At 41.0% G+C, this 19955-nt stretch overlaps 1 protein-coding gene across 1 annotated transcript in view; it reads left to right on the plus strand.

Moving 5' to 3' along the window:
* TCN2 (transcobalamin 2) overlaps positions 1-17545 on the plus strand; it is a 36251-nt gene extending 18706 nt beyond the window's left edge. Inside the window, exons 6-11 of the mRNA XM_044275837.1 lie at positions 1494-1649; positions 2214-2389; positions 3833-4013; positions 5295-5472; positions 16002-16105; positions 17345-17545. Coding sequence (XP_044131772.1) covers positions 1494-1649; positions 2214-2389; positions 3833-4013; positions 5295-5472; positions 16002-16105; positions 17345-17406 — 857 coding nt within the window. The 3' untranslated portion in view covers positions 17407-17545. The remainder of the gene's footprint in view (positions 1-1493; positions 1650-2213; positions 2390-3832; positions 4014-5294; positions 5473-16001; positions 16106-17344) is intronic.
* The last annotated feature ends 2410 nt before the right edge of the window (positions 17546-19955 follow it).

Here is a 19955-nt window from a genome sequence, read left to right on the forward strand (position 1 = left end):
TTTCCTATACTGTGCAAGCATGACCGCTACTGATGGATTGCAGGGTGGTCTGTAACCATAGAAACAAGCAGCGTATATATAATGTGATGAAAAAATGAATCCAGCCAGCAAAGGAAGCAATATGGATAATAACAATACATTAGTAAGTGCCTTGTATTAACTTTCTCTACATGATAAATGCCTCTTACTGAAGTGAGACAACCCATTTAAGGAACCAAGGTATTTTTTTTTTTTTTTTTTACAAACAGAGCATGCTTTGGGTGAAGTTATTTCCCACTGAAGTCTCTATATGAAAGACGGAGTAGCTGATTTACAACATATAAGGACAGTATATGCTATAAATCAGCTACTCCATGTCCCTCCTCAATAGCCAGTGTTCACTGCACAATCTACCCTGCATCTCCCGGCGGCTGGTTAGTTACTCAGCGCACTACGATACAGAAAAATTATTCACTGTCAGCGCTGACCGCCCTGATCAGTGTCAATATAGCAGGAGGACAGAGAAAATATATATGCATTGTACATCTGTTAATTTCTAGAAATATATAAGAGCCCACAGGGAGGGAAAAATAATTAACCCCAGCCATCTTCACAGAGAACCCTGTTCTGTACTGTGTAGACAGACCTTAGCAACGCTCATTTAGAGAGCGCTACTAAGGGATATTTCAGGGCAAGTTTTCTCATAAATGTACAAGTTCTCTAAGTAAAATGTGTTAGAAAAATGTTCCCTATCACTGTCCCTACACATTAGAAGAAAAAATAATTAACCACAGTTGCACTTCCTGATGGACTAGAAGCATTTAGATATTTACAAATTGACATTAGAGTAATTTCAGCTCTTAAAGGGTTTGCCTCACTTCGGCAAATGGCATTTATTATGCAAAGGCACTTACTAATGTACTGTAACATAGTTTATAAGGCTGAAAAAAGACATCTGTCCATCCAGTTCGGCCTGTTATCCTGCAAGTTGATCCAGAGGAAGGAAAAAAAACATGTGAGCTAGAAGCCATTTTCCTCACTTTAGGGGAGAAAAATATCTCCTGTTGTGTGTTTTTTTTTTTTTTGTTTTTTTTGTTTACAGCAGACCAATGTGTTTCCATGATTAAAAAAATAAACAAAAACCTGTGTAGTTTTTCAGTATCAGGAAAGTACACTTAGGCCTCTTTCACACTACCGTATGGCTATTTCAGTGTTTTGCAGTCCGTTTTTCACGGATCTGTTGTTCCGTTTTTTTGTTTCTGTTGTGTTTCCGTTCCGTTTTTCCGTATGGCATATACAGTATTCAGTAATTACATAGAACAAATTGGGCTGGGCATAACATTTTCAATAAATGGTTCCGCAAAAAGGAAAAAAAAAAACGGTAGTGTGAAAGAGGCCTTAGGTTGTGGCTGCCATGCTGCTGGACTGTTTACTCTGTATTCCATTGTTACTAATAATTGTAAGTACAAGTGATCGATAAGTCCAACATTATGATGTTTTTTCTCTTTTTACAGCCCTTAATAATAAACCACTTTCGAACTACTACCAGTACAGCCTTGGCATTCTAGCTATGTGCATCAATGATAAGTTCGTCGACAGGCATGTCGTACACAAGCTCGTTCTTGCTGAAGAACAAAACAAGTTTGGACACGGAGAATCGGTCTCAGTAGGTAAGAAAGAATAAACGTATTAAACGGAAGTATGTGCTCTGTCATCAAATATTTGACTCACTTTTATATAGTGCTGACAGCGCTTTATATCATCATTATTTGCTGTCTCCAATGGGGCTCACAATCTAAGCTCCCCATCAGTATGTCTTTAGTGTGTTGGAGGAAACTAGAGAATCTGGAGGAAAGCCACACAAACATGGGAAGAACGTACAAACTCCATACAGATTGTCTGTGCTAAAGTGAAAAAATGTCTGTTTGCCATTCTGGTAGCAGATTTAAGAGTATATTTCATGGTAAAATTGCTTAATCTAAGATTTTAAAGCCTTCTGAATATAAATGACTGCTATAATATTAAACAATATAATATAATCTTATAGTGCAGCATGGTGGCTCAGTGGTTAGCACTGGTGCCTTGAAGCGCTGGGATCCTAGGTTCAAATCCGACCAAGGACAACATCAAAAGCCTAATTGGGGAAAGCTTGATGCTAATGTCTGAAAGCGCTATATATGTGCGTAAAAAATAAAATAAAAAGTGTTATCCCTCCTTTTTTTTTTCTGTTGCAGACACAGAAGCCATGGCTGGCATTGCACTGCTGTGTGTGAAGAGATTCAATAATTATCCCCGTGAGCTGGTCATGCATATCAAAAAGTCAGTTAAAAGCATAAAGGACAAAATTGTGGCATCTCAGAACACTGAAGGGGAACTAGGAAATCTTTACAGCACCCCTCTTGCTTTGCAAGTGAGTCTACAGATAAAGAAAGAAGTTGTAGTTTTTTTTATGATTGCATTGTACTCATTTTGTGCTAAAAATCATTTTTTTTATTGGTCTTTATTAAAAATACTGAGCTGTTTTGTCACAAAGGGTTAACGGTTTTTCTAGATGTGGTAACTTTCACTTTGTGCCGGTCATCTAATAAACCTTATCTCTAAATTACTAAGAGGACATAAACACATATTTGAGCCACATTCTTATCAGTAAGATAAGGATTGAGCTTTGATGAATGTTTATAAGGTCAGAGAGCAGAGATGAGGAGCCGTCAGCTCCCCAACGGACAGAAAAGAAAGAAAATTCAGATACTGCTAATAGAGCATCTAAGCCCTGTATAGAGAAAAGGACTCCATATTTGTAATAAAGACCAATTACATTTTTTTATTTTTAGCTCATAATGAGTACAATGCACTAATTGAAAAAAAATTGCCTCCAAAGGTATACATAGCCTTTAAAGTATAACTGTTATATAATTTTTATTTTTTTTGGAGTATTGGATTGTGGTGATTAATATCTCCTTGGTGGCCCTATTTCAACTTTTCACTGTGTATTCAATTACCACTTAATTCCACAGTTTTGTTCCCTGTACTGCCTACTTTTACCTGTGCTTCAAATAGGGTTGCTAGGCAGGTCCGTCTATCTGTTGAAGGACGGAGGACGCAGAAGCAGGCAGCGTGCAAGGTCAGATTACAGACAGCCAGGGACTGTAAGTAAATGATTAAAGCCAGGTCCTCCCCAGCAGCTGATAACAGTGCCTGGGCTGTGTGCACCTCTCCCTGTCCCTGCGCTTGGCAGACACTCCGTCACTCAGCAGAGCTGGAGGATGCTGAGCCGAAGCAGTGCAGACCAGGGAAGGGAGATCTGCCATCTGCTCCTCAGTGTATAAATGAAAGCAACATGTGGTAAGAGGACCCCTTTGTGCTGCAGGAGATTAACCCTTTAGGGGGGAGGGCTCTGGTTACTGACACTTTTGGGGGGCTATTGTTACTGGCTAGTGAGGGCAGGCGGGATTAGCCTCAGGGGGAGGGCAGTGGCGGCCATCTTAACTGAATAGTGAAATTGCAGTTTTATGCAGACTGGTTGCTAAGGGCTGAATCTTATTAAATATGGGGTAAGTCAGTCTAATAGTAACTGATTCTGGAATATCATGTTATTAGTAACTACATATATGAACATTGAAATTAGGGTCTAAGTGTGACAGCTATCCTTTAAGCATCTGGAAGTCTATCACTGATATCAAAAGATAAGTTATATGTCGAAAAAGCTGGTGTGCAATATCATGCAGTCCAAGAAATAAAATATGTATAGATAGAAATTATGTAAAAAAAGAATCAAAAGTTGCATCTAATGAGGCATTCATCCTAGAGTGCAACTACACTACACTGTTAATGCTATCTAACCCCTCTTTATCAGTTTATTTTAGCATTGGGTGGCAGAAAGGACAAAGATATATGTTCCAAAGCAATAACCGCCCTGATGGATGGACTGAAAGAAGGGAAGTTCTCAAACCCTATGATGATGTCTCAGCTATTGCCTGTATTGTTTCAAAAATCATATCTGGATGTGGCTAATGTGGACTGTCAAAACACGATAAGTAAGTAAAAGATGCTTGATATGACTGACTATATTAAGGCTGGGTTCAGACCTGAGCGTTCTGAAACGAGCGCTCTGTATGCGCGATTGTACGGGCGTTTACAATCGCGCATACAGAGACAGGCATGCACACATTGTCGCGCGTTCCCGAATATCTATGTGCGGGAACGCGCGACAAACGCCCAAAAAAAAGCTCAAGCACTTGTTTGAGCGTCGGGCGTTTTACAGCGCGATCGTACGCGCTGTAAAACGCCCAGGTGAGAACCATTCCCATAGGGAATCACTGGTTCTTGCCTGTTGTGCGTTTTACAGCGCGTAGGAAAGCGCTGTAAAACGCTCAGGTGTGAACCCAGCCTAAAAGGGTTGTCTCAGCTTGAAAACTTTTTTCAGAATGAAGCTGCCCCAGCAATTAGCTTGTCTGGCTGCTGAAACATCTGATGATGGTATGGCTTTGGTATTATGGGGGTCAAGTTGTAATATAACTGTAATAATAAGGTGAACAATACTTGGCTGTATGTCTTTTAGTCAGGATTATAATGGAGAATATCTTCAATACCTTGGTCTTTATAGTTAGGTTATTGATATGTCCAATTACACGTGGACGCCGTCCTCCCGTCAGGAGCCGCTCACCAGCCTACCATTGGCCACCAGTAGGGTAATGTACCTGCTTACACAGCAGTATTATATACCACAACCTACTAATGTTGGACCGTGAAAAATTATCTAACCAGAATCGGATGTTACTATTCTTTATAATAGAAGATACTTACCCTACATCTAATCCATATCTTTGGGTCTAGAGCACTTTTTACACTCCCCAAAGAAGGTATCAACTTCTCACCTAATTTCTGGATACCGCATCCAATTTCCGGACATCATACTATGTGACTGGACTTTTTTATCAACAGGTTCACAAGACTTGCCTCTTTTTTCTAGCAGGATTTTACAAGATTTACCTTTTACCTTTATTTTACTATTATGTCTATTTTATATTGTAATTTATACCGTATACTTTTATATTTTATCCCTTATCATCTACATTCTGTACCATTTTATTTGAAGTTGCACCATTTTATCTGAACTTCTTAAATAACTTAACATAGTTTTAATGCGATCAGGCTTACCAAGCCATCCCTTAATAAATATCCTTTTCCATACACTACCTATGTTTTGAGTGCCATCCCTCTACCTTCATTGTTATTGATATGTCCAGCCTTGATTAAATCGCCAGTCTCTGAACTTAGACATTATTAACCAATGTTCCACATTTTTCTCTCCTTAGGCAATCCTTTGTTAATCCCCAGTTCACCCACTTTCCACGATGTTGTTGTTGGTGAACAATTTATTCACGTACGGCTTATAGTAGAAGGACAGAATTTCAATGAGATGATTGAGGTCCCATCACGTTCCTCACTTTTAGATATTATGAAGACTGCTCAAAAGCTAAATTCTAAGTTTTCGTAAGTACCAAATAATATTTTCCTGTATCCAGGGGCATAGCTAAAGGCTCATGTGCCCTGTTGCAAGATTGCAGCTTGGGTCCCCCCCCCATCCTTCTCTCATTGCTTCCCTAACCTTTCTGTTGCTTGTGCAGAAATTGAAAAGGTCCCCCCCCCCCATGCCAAATTCTCAACCTAACGCCTTCCCTCCAGGCAAACTGTTAGACATACTTGACAAACATAACATACAGCTCTACATAACATAGGGTAATACAGTGCCACATATGTCTTACATCCATTGACGTCTCCTCTGATATAGACTTTCTCTTTCCTCATCGCCTCCTTTCAGACGACTGCCATGATGATTTCTTTCAGCCATCTCTTGTCTCTGCAGAATCTGACACAGACATCTTCATTTCCTCTTTTTCATCATCCCCCCCACCTTCTCAACACCCCATCCTGCCACCCTCAATACTGTGCCCCCCCAATTCTATACTGCAGAAACAGTCCCCCTGAAAATACTAGTACCACGCAGATAGTGCTCCCTTCAATAATTATTGTCACACAGTGCCCCCTAAAAATAACTGCACTCAGCAAATAGTGTCTCTGACACAAAATGGTGTAAACATAATGTTCCCCAAAAAAAATTGTGCTAAGCTTATACTGTGCTAGGGTGCCCCCCAGAGTTATAGTGCTTTCCAAAGTCCCACGAATAATTATCTGCCAAATTGCACTTACTGTTAACAGTGCTACCAATAGAAATAATGCCCCCATTGTGCCCATACTAGTAATCATCTTCACCATAGTCCCGTAGTAGTAATAATTCTGCTTATAATGTGTGTCCGTAGAAAAATGTCCCCTGATGTGTACCAGTACAAAAATACCCCATTGTAATGTGTGCCAATACAAAAATACCCCCTTATAATTCGTGCCAGTGCAAAAAATTTCCCCTTCTGTGTGAGAGTACAACAATGCCCCCAGTAGAGCCAGTGCCCCCATGGTGCCTCCCATAATGTGTGCCAGTACAAGAAAATTCCCCTTATGTGTACTAGTACAAAATGCCCCTATTTAGTACCCCAATATGGCCCCTCCCCATGGTGGTCCAACAGCATGTTACCAAATAAAAAACAATAAACTCAAATACTTACCTCCATGCGATAGTTAGCAATGCAATTCAGACCTCTTCTTGCCTGTTTCCTGAGCTGCACGAGTCAGGCAGCGTGATGATGATTACATAATTGCGCCACCTGTACTGGCCTCTGATAGGCTACAGGCAGTAGGCATTCCATAGATATGTATAACAGTATAAAGAAGTGAATTAAAGGGGTTATTCCATGATTAATGTAAAAAAATAAAATCAGACATTATATAGTACATGACAATCTCTTTCTAACAAAGCTAGAACCAGCCCTGTACCTCACATGGATCCAGAGATCTCCCAATTCATTGCTCTGCTAGATCTCGATCAAATTGACCAAGTTCAAGGGGAGTGTCTTTTCTAAGGGGGCGTGTCCATGCTATCCCTATCACAACTCAGGAGGCAGGTGAAGGATGAAATTCAGCATGTGCGGCCATTTCAGTGAGCAGGTCAAAGAAACAGGAAAAATAACAAACAGCAGGTGGCGCTGTACAGTAGCATTTTATTGAATAACTCAGTGGCTATACAAAATTTTTATTTTTATTCATGACATGCAATTACAAAAGTATTCAGATCCTGGTGCTGCTTTGAAAACTGTACAATATTTTTTGTTGGACACCCCCTTTAAGGTTAATCTTCTGCTGATCTATTCCACCTTTAGCTGCTGTTCAGTGAAGAGTGGGGCTTAAGAAGGGGGCAGGGCATACGAGTCTGTTTTGTTTTTCTTGAATGACAGGGCTAGGCGATATGACTATGCAGGAACCCAGTCCTGTCAATCAAGAAGGAGAGGGAGGGGCTGGCAAGGGAGGGGGAGCAAGGGTTGTGCCCGCCCTAAGTGCACTTAACTGCTCATTTGCATGTGGATTATACCCCTTGCCGCAAATGGATGTAATTGTATGTCCAGATTGCATGTAAGTTACTGCAGTTGGGCGTACAGTTATGTCCAAACTGTTAACCGGCGCCGTGACAAGTGTCACAGCCCAGGAGTCTCCCCTCTCATGGACAGAGGAGACTCTGGAGAAGCCTGCTCCCTTGTCAGATATTACTCTGATTGGTTAGTCTGTACAGACTAACCAATCAGAGCATAGTTACAGCAATATTGCCAGTTTCAGGCTCTGATCTCAATAGTTTGTGATGGTGAAGATCAGAGCCTGTGATCAGGTATACAGTTTGTGCCCCTTGCACCCCTCTCAGTGCGCCATTGCCCCACCCACCAAACACTACTACTGTGTGGAGATGGCAGCAGCTCAGTAGCAGGTGTCCGCTGTAAGGCAGTTCAACCCCTTACATGCAAAGGTCAGTAGTAACCTCTGTCCTTGATCAGGCTTCTACGCTGCAATGGCAGCATCCCGATGGTTGCCATGGCAGCCAGACACCTTGCCATGTATCGGTACCATCCAGGGTCTGAGCAGGTCAAATGTTAGTGTAAAACTGACATTACAATGCACTGCAATAGTGTGGGACTTGAAACAAAAAAGTGTTAAAATAAAGTTAAAAAAATTAAATAAACATTTAAGTAAAAAAAATTGCCTTTTCCCATATCCACTCATTTATAATTGATTAAAAAAATGAAAAAAATACGACACATAATTTGTATTGCCGCGTCCATAACTACCTGATCTATAAAAAGATCAGGTGAACACTGTAAAAAAAATTCAAAAACAATGATTGAATTGTTTTCACCTCACCTCCCCAAAAATTTAATAAAAAGCGACTACTGCCCATCCTGCAAAAAAAAAGCTGAAAATTTTAAATATTACAAATGTCAGTATATGGCAATGCAAAATATAACTTATTTTTTATTTTTTTTTAAAGTGATTTTTATGCTGCAAAAGTCGTAAAACCTGAAAAAACAATATTAATTTGGTAGCGCCATAATCATATCAACCTGCAGAATAAAGTTATACTATCATATATACCGCATGGAGAACCCTATCAAAAACACCGACAGAATTGCAATTTTTGCTCAGCTCACTAAAAAATTGTATAAAAAGTGGTCAAAAAGTCTTACATACCCCAAAATGGTACCAGCTTTTCCCACAGCAAACTCAGTAAAAAAAAAAAAAAAGTTATGGCCCCTAAAACCAATTTCTGTAAATTCCATGTTAGAAAATCTAGATGTCACTCCTTCCCTTCTGAACACTACAATCACATATTGGGTGTTGCCGTATTCCGTAAAAAATGTATTACAAATTTTAGGTGCATTTTCTTCTGTTACCCCTGTGAAAATGAAACATTTGGGGCTAAGGAAATGTTTTATTGGAAATAATATGTAATTTTTCATTTTCACAGCCAAGTGTTTCTAAATTCTATGAAACGCTTGTTGGGTCAAAGCATTCACTGCAGCCCTCAATTCCTTGAGGGGTGTAGTTTCCAAAATTGGGTAACTTTTTGAGGGTTTCCTTTCTAGGGGTACCTCAGGGTCTCTTCAATTGTGAAATAGCCCCGAAAACTATTCTAGTGAAATCTGTTCTCAAAAAACAATATTGAGCTGCTTTCCTTTTGAACCCTGCGGTGTGCCCATGAAGAGATTTACAACCACATATGGGGGGGGCGTGGCCAAGCTGCAGAGGGAGATGGACGCGTAAACCAGAGCTCCGGCTCCTACATTGCGACTATCACAGCTAAAGCCCTTCAAAGTGCTCCTTTTCAAGACACAGTACGTCTGCCAGACACCGGCAAAGACCCCCATGATGACCAGGGGAAAAAGAGTGTCGAAAGCGCAAGGCAAGCTGGAATTTTTCTTCAGCAAAGACCAGAGCAAAGATGGCGCCGACGGGGAGACCGCCTCAACAGCCCCAAACACGAGCAGCAACGGAGGGGTCAAGCCATCACCTCCAAGACAAACAGAGGAGAGGGACGGGATTCGGAGCTCAGAAGCTGCTGCGGCCTTCACAACAACGACTTCTCCCTCCCCCTCTCAGGTCAGTCGGCCTAGCTCGGGCGCGGGATCCCCGTTCGCAGGGACTGCCTCTCAGGCCTCACCGCCGGTTAGTCCGGAGAAACGAAGGCCAAGGATCCAAGAATACGGGCAGCTAAGGCACGATATATCGACCACACTGGAGGAGACGGACTCTCCTTATACAGTGGAGACGTTGCAAGCCTTCCCCACAAACGACTTACCTGCCTCCAGCAGCTTAATGAAGCAAATGCTGCTAGCATTTAATAGCTCCATGACCGCTCATATGTCGAATTTAATAATACCACTGCAGGCCACAGTTACAGATTTAGGCAACAGAACGCTGCATGTGGAAGAGAAAATGGGGGAGTTTGCCAATTCACATAATAACCTGATTGACGAGCATGAGGCACTGGCGGCTGAAGTATCATACCTTAAGGCTAAGGTTGCGGATCTTGAAGATAGATCCCGCAGAAACAACCTTAAACTACGGGGGATCCCAGAAACTGTCACATCAACGGATCTGTCCGAATATATAAAGTGCCTGCTGAAAGTGCTCATACCCACCTGTTCAGACAGGGACTTGATTATTGATAGGGCACATAGGGTCGCCAGGCCTAAACATCTTCCAGAAGGTTCCCCCAGAGACGTCCTGGCCAGGATTCATTTTTACCATATAAAAGAAAGTGCACTGGCAAATGCTAGGAAGAGAGTCTGCATGCCGGATCCTTACCAGTCTGTTCAGCTCTTTGCGGACTTATCTGCGGCCACTTTGCAGCTCCGTCGCACATTTTTCCCCATAACATCAGCTCTGCGGGCTCACTCCATAGTATACCGATGGGGATTCCCAGTCAAGCTTCTAATCCGGAAGGACGACTCTGTGGTGGTGGTCAAATCCGTGGAAGAGGGGAAGAAATTGCTATCTACATGGAATATCCAGACGGATCCTTCTCATGAGTTGCCACCCCGAAACAGGATCCCAACTGAAGAAGAATGGCAGTTGGTGGAAAGCAGGCATAAGAAGAAAAAACGCTGAAGGACTTTCTGATTCACCGCTTCTGAAGTTGTAGGAGTGGATGAGTATTCACTTCCCCATATTGGCTGACTATGTTTTCCCCCAACATACTTGAGAGGCAATTTTACCTGCCTCCAACCTATCAGCTCGACCGCCCGAGTTTAAGGGAGACTCCGGCTTGGATAGCCTTGTTAATATTATGTTTAGTGTTTTCCTTTTCTTCTCCCTTTTATTTTACTCCCCCAGGGTTTCCATGCTTGAGTAATGACATACCAGATGATGATATATGTTTTGCTTATGTGGTTATGAGAGGAGGTTCCTCTATCCCGAAATATACGTATAGGCTCTTAATAATGCTATGTGTTCTTTACAATGGTACTTAAATTAGGTTCCCTTAATGTTAGAGGCCTAAACAGCCCATTTAAGCGTCGCATGCTATGGAAAGAGGCTCTTGACCTTAAGTGCAACATTTTTTGCGCGCAAGAGATGCACGTTCTAGAGAAAGATGCCCACAGGCTCAAACACAATAGTTTCCCAGTGATCTTGCAAGCACATGATACAAAAAAGAAGAGGGGGGTCCTCCTAGCCTTTAAAAACACGGTGGCACATTCAGAAGTCTCCACCTTCTTAGATCAAAGGGGTAGATATATCATCCACATCTGTTACCTTAATAATGTACTATATACAGTGGTGGGACTATATGCCCCAAACAAGAAGCAGCACAGATTCATACAAAAACTACTTAACAAAGTAAACTCCATACAGAAAGGCAGAGTCATTATATGCGGAGACTTTAACACTGTTCCTGACCTTTCCCTTGACACCACTTCTTCTTCCAGAAGTGTCTCTGCAAACCTCGCCCAATTATTGCTACACAACTCCCTTTATGACATTTGGCGTATTCTACATGCCTCGGAAAGGGACTATACTTACTTCTCGCCCTCCCACCACTCCTACTCCCGCATAGATCTGATATTAGTAGATGGTAGATCCATTGGCCAAATACAAAAAGCAGATATTGGGTTAATAAGGTGGTCTGACCACGCAACAACTACTGTAGAAATTAAGGAACAGTTCCAATACCCCCATAGTCAGCTTTGGAGAGCAAATAATTTCATTCTATCTCATTCCCAATATACAAAGGAGATTACTAAAGAACTAGAAGAGTATTTCCTCTATAACTCAGCCTCGGTGTCAGATCCTTCAACGGTGTGGCTCGCGCACAAAGCGTACATAAGAGGAGTCTTGATAAAATTAGGCCACATTGACAAAAAACAGAGGGAAAAAACCCAGAGGGATCTATTATCCCAAATAGAACAGTTAGAAAAAGCTAATAAAGCAGCTCCAAACGTGAATACATCACACACCTTGAAGACCCTCAGGTTGAAACTAAGGGAACTCCTTTTACATTCTTACGAACATGCCCTGAAGAAAACTAAAGTTAGATATTACTCCCAAGCTAATAAGGCAGGAAGATTACTCGCAAACAGAATTAAAGCAAGAGCCTCTAAATCCCGCATAGCTTTTTTATGGAACTCCGCCAAATCCCAAAAAATATATGACCCTAAGCACATTGCCAATCGATTTAGAGAATTTTATTCCCACCTCTATAATCTCGAGCAGGACCCCCTCATCACACCTCCTTCTTCCTCTGACATAGATAAATTTTTGGATTCACTGTCCCTTCCCACTATCGACACGGAGAGTAAAAAATCTCTCACTTCTCCCATAACAGCAGAAGAAATTCTCTGCATAATCCGCCATCTCCCGAGCCACAAAAGTCCAGGTCCAGACGGCCTATCCAATATGTATTATAAATTGTATGCCCCAACGATAGCTCCCCACCTACAGGCCTCCCTGTCTCGTGCCGCATCGGATGGAAGGATGCCAAAGGAGATGTTAGAAGCTATTAGAGTGACCTTGCCAAAACCGGGGAAAGACCCAGACACTCCACAAAATTTTCGCCCAATATCACTCTTAAATGTGGATCTTAAAATATATGCGAAATTGACAGCGAATAGGTTAGCCCCTATTATTCCGACCTTAATTAACCCAGACCAAGTGGGTTTTGTGCAAAAAAGGCAAATTACGGACAACTCAAGGAGAGTCCTAAATTTAATAGATTACGCAAATAGATCTGCTAAACCAGCACTCTTCATTACCCTGGACGCTGAGAAGGCATTCGACCGGGTCAATTGGTCGTTTGTCTTCTCGGTGCTCGAGAAAATGGGATTTCCACACCAGATGATGAGAGCAATTGGGGCACTATATAAAGATCCCTCGGCAAAGCTCTTAGCTAATGGCACCCTATCAGATTCTTTTGCTCTGTCTAACGGCACCAGACAGGGATGTCCTCTTTCCCCACTTATTTTTATTTTATCCATAGAGCCTTTAGCCCAGGCGATAAGGAGGTCCCCAGAGATAACGGGCATTCAAATAGGAGATAGACAACACCGCATTTCTTTGTATGCGGACGACATTATACTGACTCTTACTAACCCTGATAAGTCAACATCAGCGGCGATGAATATAATACGCGAGTTTGGCGCCCTGTCTTATTATAAAATCAATGAGACTAAGTCACAGGTCCTCCCGCTGGGATTACCTTCAGATGAACTAATTCACCTGCAGGGAAAATTTCCCCTAGACTGGAGATCTGATGACATCTCATACTTAGGAATACGTCTTTGCTCCACCCCTCACAACCTTTTTAAAGCTAATTTTTCCCAGTTAATACCATCACTTCAATCTGAACTTAACAACATAGCGAAAGCAGAGCTATCATGGATGGGGCGGATAGCTGCGTTTCAACAGCACGTTCTCCCAAAAATGCTATACCTGTTTCGGACCATCCCTATCCCCATTCCAGACTCCTTCTTTAAGCTATCCAATACAATGCTTAACAAATTCATATGGCAGAAGGGTCCACCAAGAATTGCTAGGGGCATAATGAATAGACACAAGAAGAAAGGAGGTCTTAGTTTACTGAACATCTCTGACTATTACATAGCCTCCAGAAACCAACTGAAGGAGTGGTGGGTGGGAGATGAGTCTATAAACTGGGTTCACATTGAGCAATCCCAAGCTCCCTCACACAACCTTAAAGCCTTACTATTAGCATGCATTAGCAAAAAATCCCCTATCCCGACCCAATCATTTTTTGTCTCATCTTCACTAGTCATGTGGAAAGCATATGCAAACAAGGTGGCAAATGACCAGGTATCATTCTCACACTTGGCTCCAATAGATTATTTATCTCTGCTCACCCCTGATCTGCAATTGGCAGCTTGGAAGGAGAGAGGATTGCGGACGGTGGGAGAGTTGTTGATAGACTCGCAGATCAAACCCTTTGAGGTCCTACAACAGTCCTACAGCATTCCGAGTGGAGAAATATTTAAATACCTGAGAATTAAACACATCCTTAATGATACTCCTATGACAATTGGCAATGGGGTCTTACAACTGCTGAAGCATTGGAACCTTCTCAATTCATCCTCTCCAGGAATCAAGGCTACTTATTCCCTCCTAGGAAAAAAAACTTTCCTTCGTTAAAACAGCCCCATTCATTGCATGGGAGAAAGATCTAGGACAATCATATACTCTTGCCCAATGGACTACTGCCATTGGAGCCGCCTCGTCCCACCTGCATTGTACTACTCATTTTGAATCATACATGAAAACAATGCTGAGATGGTACTATACTCCACTCAGACTTAGGCAAATATACCCGGGAGTGTCACATACCTGCTGGAGAGGATGCGGCGGGAAGGGGTCTTTGTTTCATATCCTTTGGGAATGTCCCAACCTCAAGGAACTATGGGCCCAGATCTTCCAAACAATTTCTCTTTTGACTAAAGCCCCAATTTTGCCTGATCCTGCTCTAGCCCTGTTATTTTTAAAGTTAAACAAGATTCCCAGAGAAGCAAGAGTGATAAGCTTGCACGTTTTTCTAGCAACAAAGTTACGTATAGTGACCTACTGGAAAAGTAGGAGAGTACCGTCCCTTTCTGAAATAGAATCAGTGGCCACTACTTCGGTATACGAGAAAATGATGGCATATAAGGATGCTAGAATTAGCAGGTATGAGATAGAGTGGGCAAAATGGGAAATCATACAGGATTGGTCTGAAACCCTATCCGGTCCTGGACCTACTCCGTAGTATTCGGGACACTTGGGTGGGTTTAAACATCCTACTATGAGTCAAGCCTCCCTCATTCAGGTCTTATGGCAATGACTTGGAATATTGTACTATTATGGTATGTTGCGTCCTCCGGATATTCTCACCCTACAGGAAACCCTAACCCCTTTATTCCCTCCTTCCCCCTCTAGGTACTCCCTTTGCCACTTTATCCTTTGTTTATGTATCATTTGATTTATGTTGTAAAACAGAGAAATATGGCGAAATATCTGTTTCTGTATTACCTTTTCTTTAAAATACAGTAAAAACAATTGACAAATATGGGGTGTTTCTGTAAACTGCAGAACTTTTTTTAATTTCACCTCTATTTTGCTTTCATTTCTTTTGAACACCTAAATGGTTAACAAAGTTTTAAAAATCAGTATTGAATAATTTGAGGGGTTTAGTTTATTAATTTATGGGTGGTTTCTATTATGTAACTCCCTTAAAGTGACTTCAGAACTGAATTCTTGAAAATTAAAAAAATTGCTTCCAAAATTCGAAGCCTGCTAAAAAATTAAATTACATTTACAAAATTATGCAGCAATTAAGTAGACATTTAGTGAATTTATAAGGGATCACTATCTGTCCTAGGGCTCATTCACACGGCTGTTGCCGTATTGCAGCCTGCATACGGCGGGTCCGCAATACACGGGGCACCAGCCGTGTGCATTCCGCATCACGGATGCGGACCTATTCACTTGAACAGAAGCACAGAACGGAACCACATGGAAGCACTATGGAGTGCTTCCTGGGGTTCCGTTCCGTGCCTCCACACCGCAAAAAGATAAAACTTGCTCTATCTTTTTGCGGAACGGACGGATCGTGGACCCATTCAAGTGGATGGGTCCGTGATCCGCATGTAGCTGACCCTTGGTCTGTGCCTGTGCATTGCGGACCCCAATTTGCAGTCCATAGTACGGGCACGGAGGGGCAACGGTCGTGTGAACAAGTGCTTAAAATCAGAGAAATTCTAATTTAGAAATTTGCTAATTGACTCAAGTTACCACTAACACGAAGTACAATTTGTCATGAGAAAACTGTCTCAGAATCGCTTGGATATGTAAAAGAATTTCAAAGTAATTACCACATAAAGTGACACGTCAAAATTGAAAAATGGATCTTTGGCATTTGTTCCAAACTGGCTTTTGCTGGAAGGGGTTAAAATAGTTTTTTCTCCAGAATGGAGCAATAGATCCCTAAGTGAAAAGTATCATTACATTCATCTAAACTAGCCCTACAAGGCATTATGCCTGGTTTAACAGTAAATCTAGTTTTACGTTTTTAGCTTGTAACAATATTTGCGTATTCTTTCCCCTAGATTTGAAATCAAAAATACTTTGCATGGACCCTTCCTCACCACAGTAAATAATGTGGCAGGTTACTGGCAGCTCCTGAAGGAGCCAAATATTTCCTTAACACAAGGTAAGTCCCCACACAGTCCACTGATAAATATTTTCACCCAGGAGTTCAAAATGTTTTACTGTATATTATAGAAAATCAAGGAAATACTTTCTAGTAATCTAGACTCGGCACAATTATTGGCACATCTGTTTGAAGCAATCAGTAGTGAGCTGAAAATCTGAAGGTTGAGAATCTGACCCACTGAAAAATCCAGAAATGTAGGATTGGGGGAAAAATGGGTACATAGTTAAAATAGGTCCATACAATAACAGTTTGGGATGCACAATATCCCTTATTCTAATACACTGCTCATAAAGTGCAATTTTCCATTATTGAGGACACAATGGCCATTATTTATCATGCCTTCATTATTCTGGCTTCAAAAACTAGCAAAATGGGCCCTTTGCAGCTTTTTAGGCTCGCTTACACAAACATTTTGCGACTTTTTACACCACTCACTTCAGTTTTGAAATATGGGAAATATGGGTGGGAAAGTGGGGATGGTTAGCTATGTTATTGAGTTTTACTCCAGATTTATCATTGAGACTTTTTTTAAAAGTAGCAAAAACGTTGCAATCTCACCCCAATAGGAGGGTGGCGTAGGAAAACTGGAGGATCTTTTCTAGACAAAAGTGTTAGGTTTAAAGGGACACTGACAGGGCCAATAAGCATATTGAGGTATATATCTGGCAGTACAGGTCTTATAATGGGTATTACAATCATATAAGTATCCCCCCCTGTCCACCGCAGAAGCCGCCCAGCAAACTGAAGATTCATGAGCTGGGCGGCGCTTCAAAGCGGCAGTTGGGGAGGCTGGCTGGGCGCAAGAGAGGTGAAACGCCGCCCCTTGGGCAGATTGAAGACCGTTGGAGCAGGTTATAAAACTTAAAGTTTACTGTATGTATAATGTGGACAGTACAGGTCTTATAATGGGGATATGATTGTAATACCCATTATAAGACCTGTACTGCCATATATATACCTCAATATGCTTATTGGCCCTGTCAGTGTCCCTTTAAGGATAAGACAAATTTATGCAAAACATGCAACATTTGATAAATGTGGCATAAAGTACACCAACCCAGACTATAGAAAAACTGGCTTCAAATATTCCCCACATGATAAATTCCCCCCCTATGGAACAAGATTGAAATATATGGAGTGCTCATAGAGGATTCAGGATGTTTTACTTTTTGCATCACATGTTTTTGTATTACTATCCACATTATCACACTAAATAACAGTTTTTTTTTCCTCCAGGTATCGCTGATTACAGACCAGAGAATGGCGAGACAATCATCCTTCGACTTGGAACCTTCTGATCCATAAAGAGTTCTAAAATTCAAGAACCACTGGAAAACTTTTTTTCTGTAGCTTATTAACATTTTTACCATATTTTACTAAATAACCTTAAAATAGTTGGCACGGAATCATCACCGGAATATTTTTGTGAATACTTTATTAACCCCTTAAGGACCAGGCTCATTTTCACCTTAAGGACCAGGCCATTTTTTGCAAATCTGACCAGTGTCACTTTAAGTGCTCATAACTTTAAAACGCTTCGACTTACCCAGGCCGTTCTGAGATTGTTTTTTCGTCACATATTGTACTTCATGACACTGCTAAAATTGGGTCAAAAAAGTTAATTTTTTTGCATAAAAAAATAAATTTTTTACCAAAAATTTTGAAAAATTAGCAAATTTCAAAGTTTCAGTTTCTCTACTTCTGTAATACATAGTAATACCCCCAAAAATTGTGATGACTTTACATTCCCCATATGTCTACTTCATGTTTGAATTGTTTTGGGAATGATATTTTATTTTTTGGGGATGTTACAATGCTTAGAAGTTTAGAAGCAAAATTTGAAATTTTTGAGAAATCTTCAAAATCCCACTTTTTATGGACCAGTTCAGGTTTGCAGTCATATTGTGAGGCTTAGATAATAGAAACCTCCCAAAAATGACCCCATTCTAGAAACTACACCCCTCAAGGTATTCAAAACTGTTTTTTCAAACTTTATTAACCCTTTAGGTCTTCCACAAGAGTTGATGGCAGATGGAGAAACAATTTAGAAATTTCTATTTTTTGGAAAATTTTCCAATATAATCAATTTTTTCCAGGAGTAAAACAAGGGTTAACTGCCAAACAACACTCAAAATGGGTTGCCCTGATTCTGTAGTTTGCAGAAACACCCCATATGTGGTCGTAAACTACTGTTTGGCCGAACGGTAGCACATAGAAGGAGGGGAACACCATATGGGTTTTGGAAGGCAGATTTTGCAGGACTGGTTTTGTTTATACCATGTCCCATTTGAAGCCCCCTGTTGCACCCCTAGAATAGAAATTTCAAAAAAGTGACTCCATCTAAGAAAGTACACCCCTCAAGGTATTCAAAACTGGGTTTACAAACTTTGTTAACCCTTTAGGTGTTCCACAAGAGTTAATGGCAGATGGAGAAACAATTTTGAAATTTCTATTTTTTGGAAAATTTTCCAATATAATCAATTTTTTCCAGGAGTAAAACAAGGGTTAACTGCCAAACAACACTCAAAATGGGTTGCCCTGATTCTGTAGTTTGCAAAAACACCCCATATGTGGTCGTAAACTACTGTTTGGCCGAACGGTAGCACATAGAAGGAGGGGAACACCATATGGGTTTTGGAAGGCAGATTTTGCAGGACTGGTTTTGTTTATACCATGTCCCATTTGAAGCCCCCTGTTGCACCCCTAGAATAGAAATTTCAAAAAAGTGACTCCATCTAAGAAAGTACACCCCTCAAGGTATTCAAAACTGGGTTTACAAACTTTGTTAACCCTTTAGGTGTTCCACAAGAGTTAATGGCAGATGGAGAAACAATTTTGAAATTTCTATTTTTTGGAAAATTTTCCAATATAATCAATTTTTTCCAGGAGTAAAACAAGGGTTAACTGCCAAACAACACTCAAAATGGGTTGCCCTGATTCTGTAGTTTGCAAAAACACCCCATATGTGGTCGTAAACTACTGTTTGGCCGAACGGTAGCACATAGAAGGAGGGGAACACCATATGGGTTTTGGAAGGCAGATTTTGCAGGACTGGTTTTGTTTATACCATGTCCCATTTGAAGCCCCCTGTTGCACCCCTAGAATAGAAATTTCAAAAAAGTGACTCCATCTAAGAAAGTACACCCCTCAAGGTATTCAAAACTGGGTTTACAAACTTTGTTAACCCTTTAGGTGTTCCACAAGAGTTAATGGCAGATGGAGAAACAATTTTGAAATTTCTATTTTTTGGAAAATTTTCCAATATAATCAATTTTTTCCAGGAGTAAAACAAGGGTTAACTGCCAAACAACACTCAAAATGGGTTGCCCTGATTCTGTAGTTTGCAAAAACACCCCATATGTGGTCGTAAACTACTGTTTGGCCGAACGGTAGCACATAGAAGGAGGGGAACACCATATGGGTTTTGGAAGGCAGATTTTGCAGGACTGGTTTTGTTTATACCATGTCCCATTTGAAGCCCCCTGTTGCACCCCTAGAATAGAAATTTCAAAAAAGTGACTCCATCTAAGAAAGTACACCCCTCAAGGTATTCAAAACTGGGTTTACAAACTTTGTTAACCCTTTAGGTGTTCCACAAGAGTTAATGGCAGATGGAGAAACAATTTTGAAATTTCTATTTTTTGGAAAATTTTCCAATATAATCAATTTTTTCCAGGAGTAAAACAAGGGTTAACTGTCAAACAACACTCAAAATGGGTTGCCCTGATTCTGTAGTTTGCAAAAACACCCCATATGTGGTCGTAAACTACTGTTTGGCTAAACGGCAGGACATAGAAGAAGGGGAACGCCATACGGTTTTTGGAAGGCAGATTTTGCTGGACTGGTT

Source organism: Bufo gargarizans, chromosome 1, assembly GCF_014858855.1.
Source record: "Bufo gargarizans isolate SCDJY-AF-19 chromosome 1, ASM1485885v1, whole genome shotgun sequence".
NCBI lineage: Eukaryota > Metazoa > Chordata > Amphibia > Anura > Bufonidae > Bufo > Bufo gargarizans.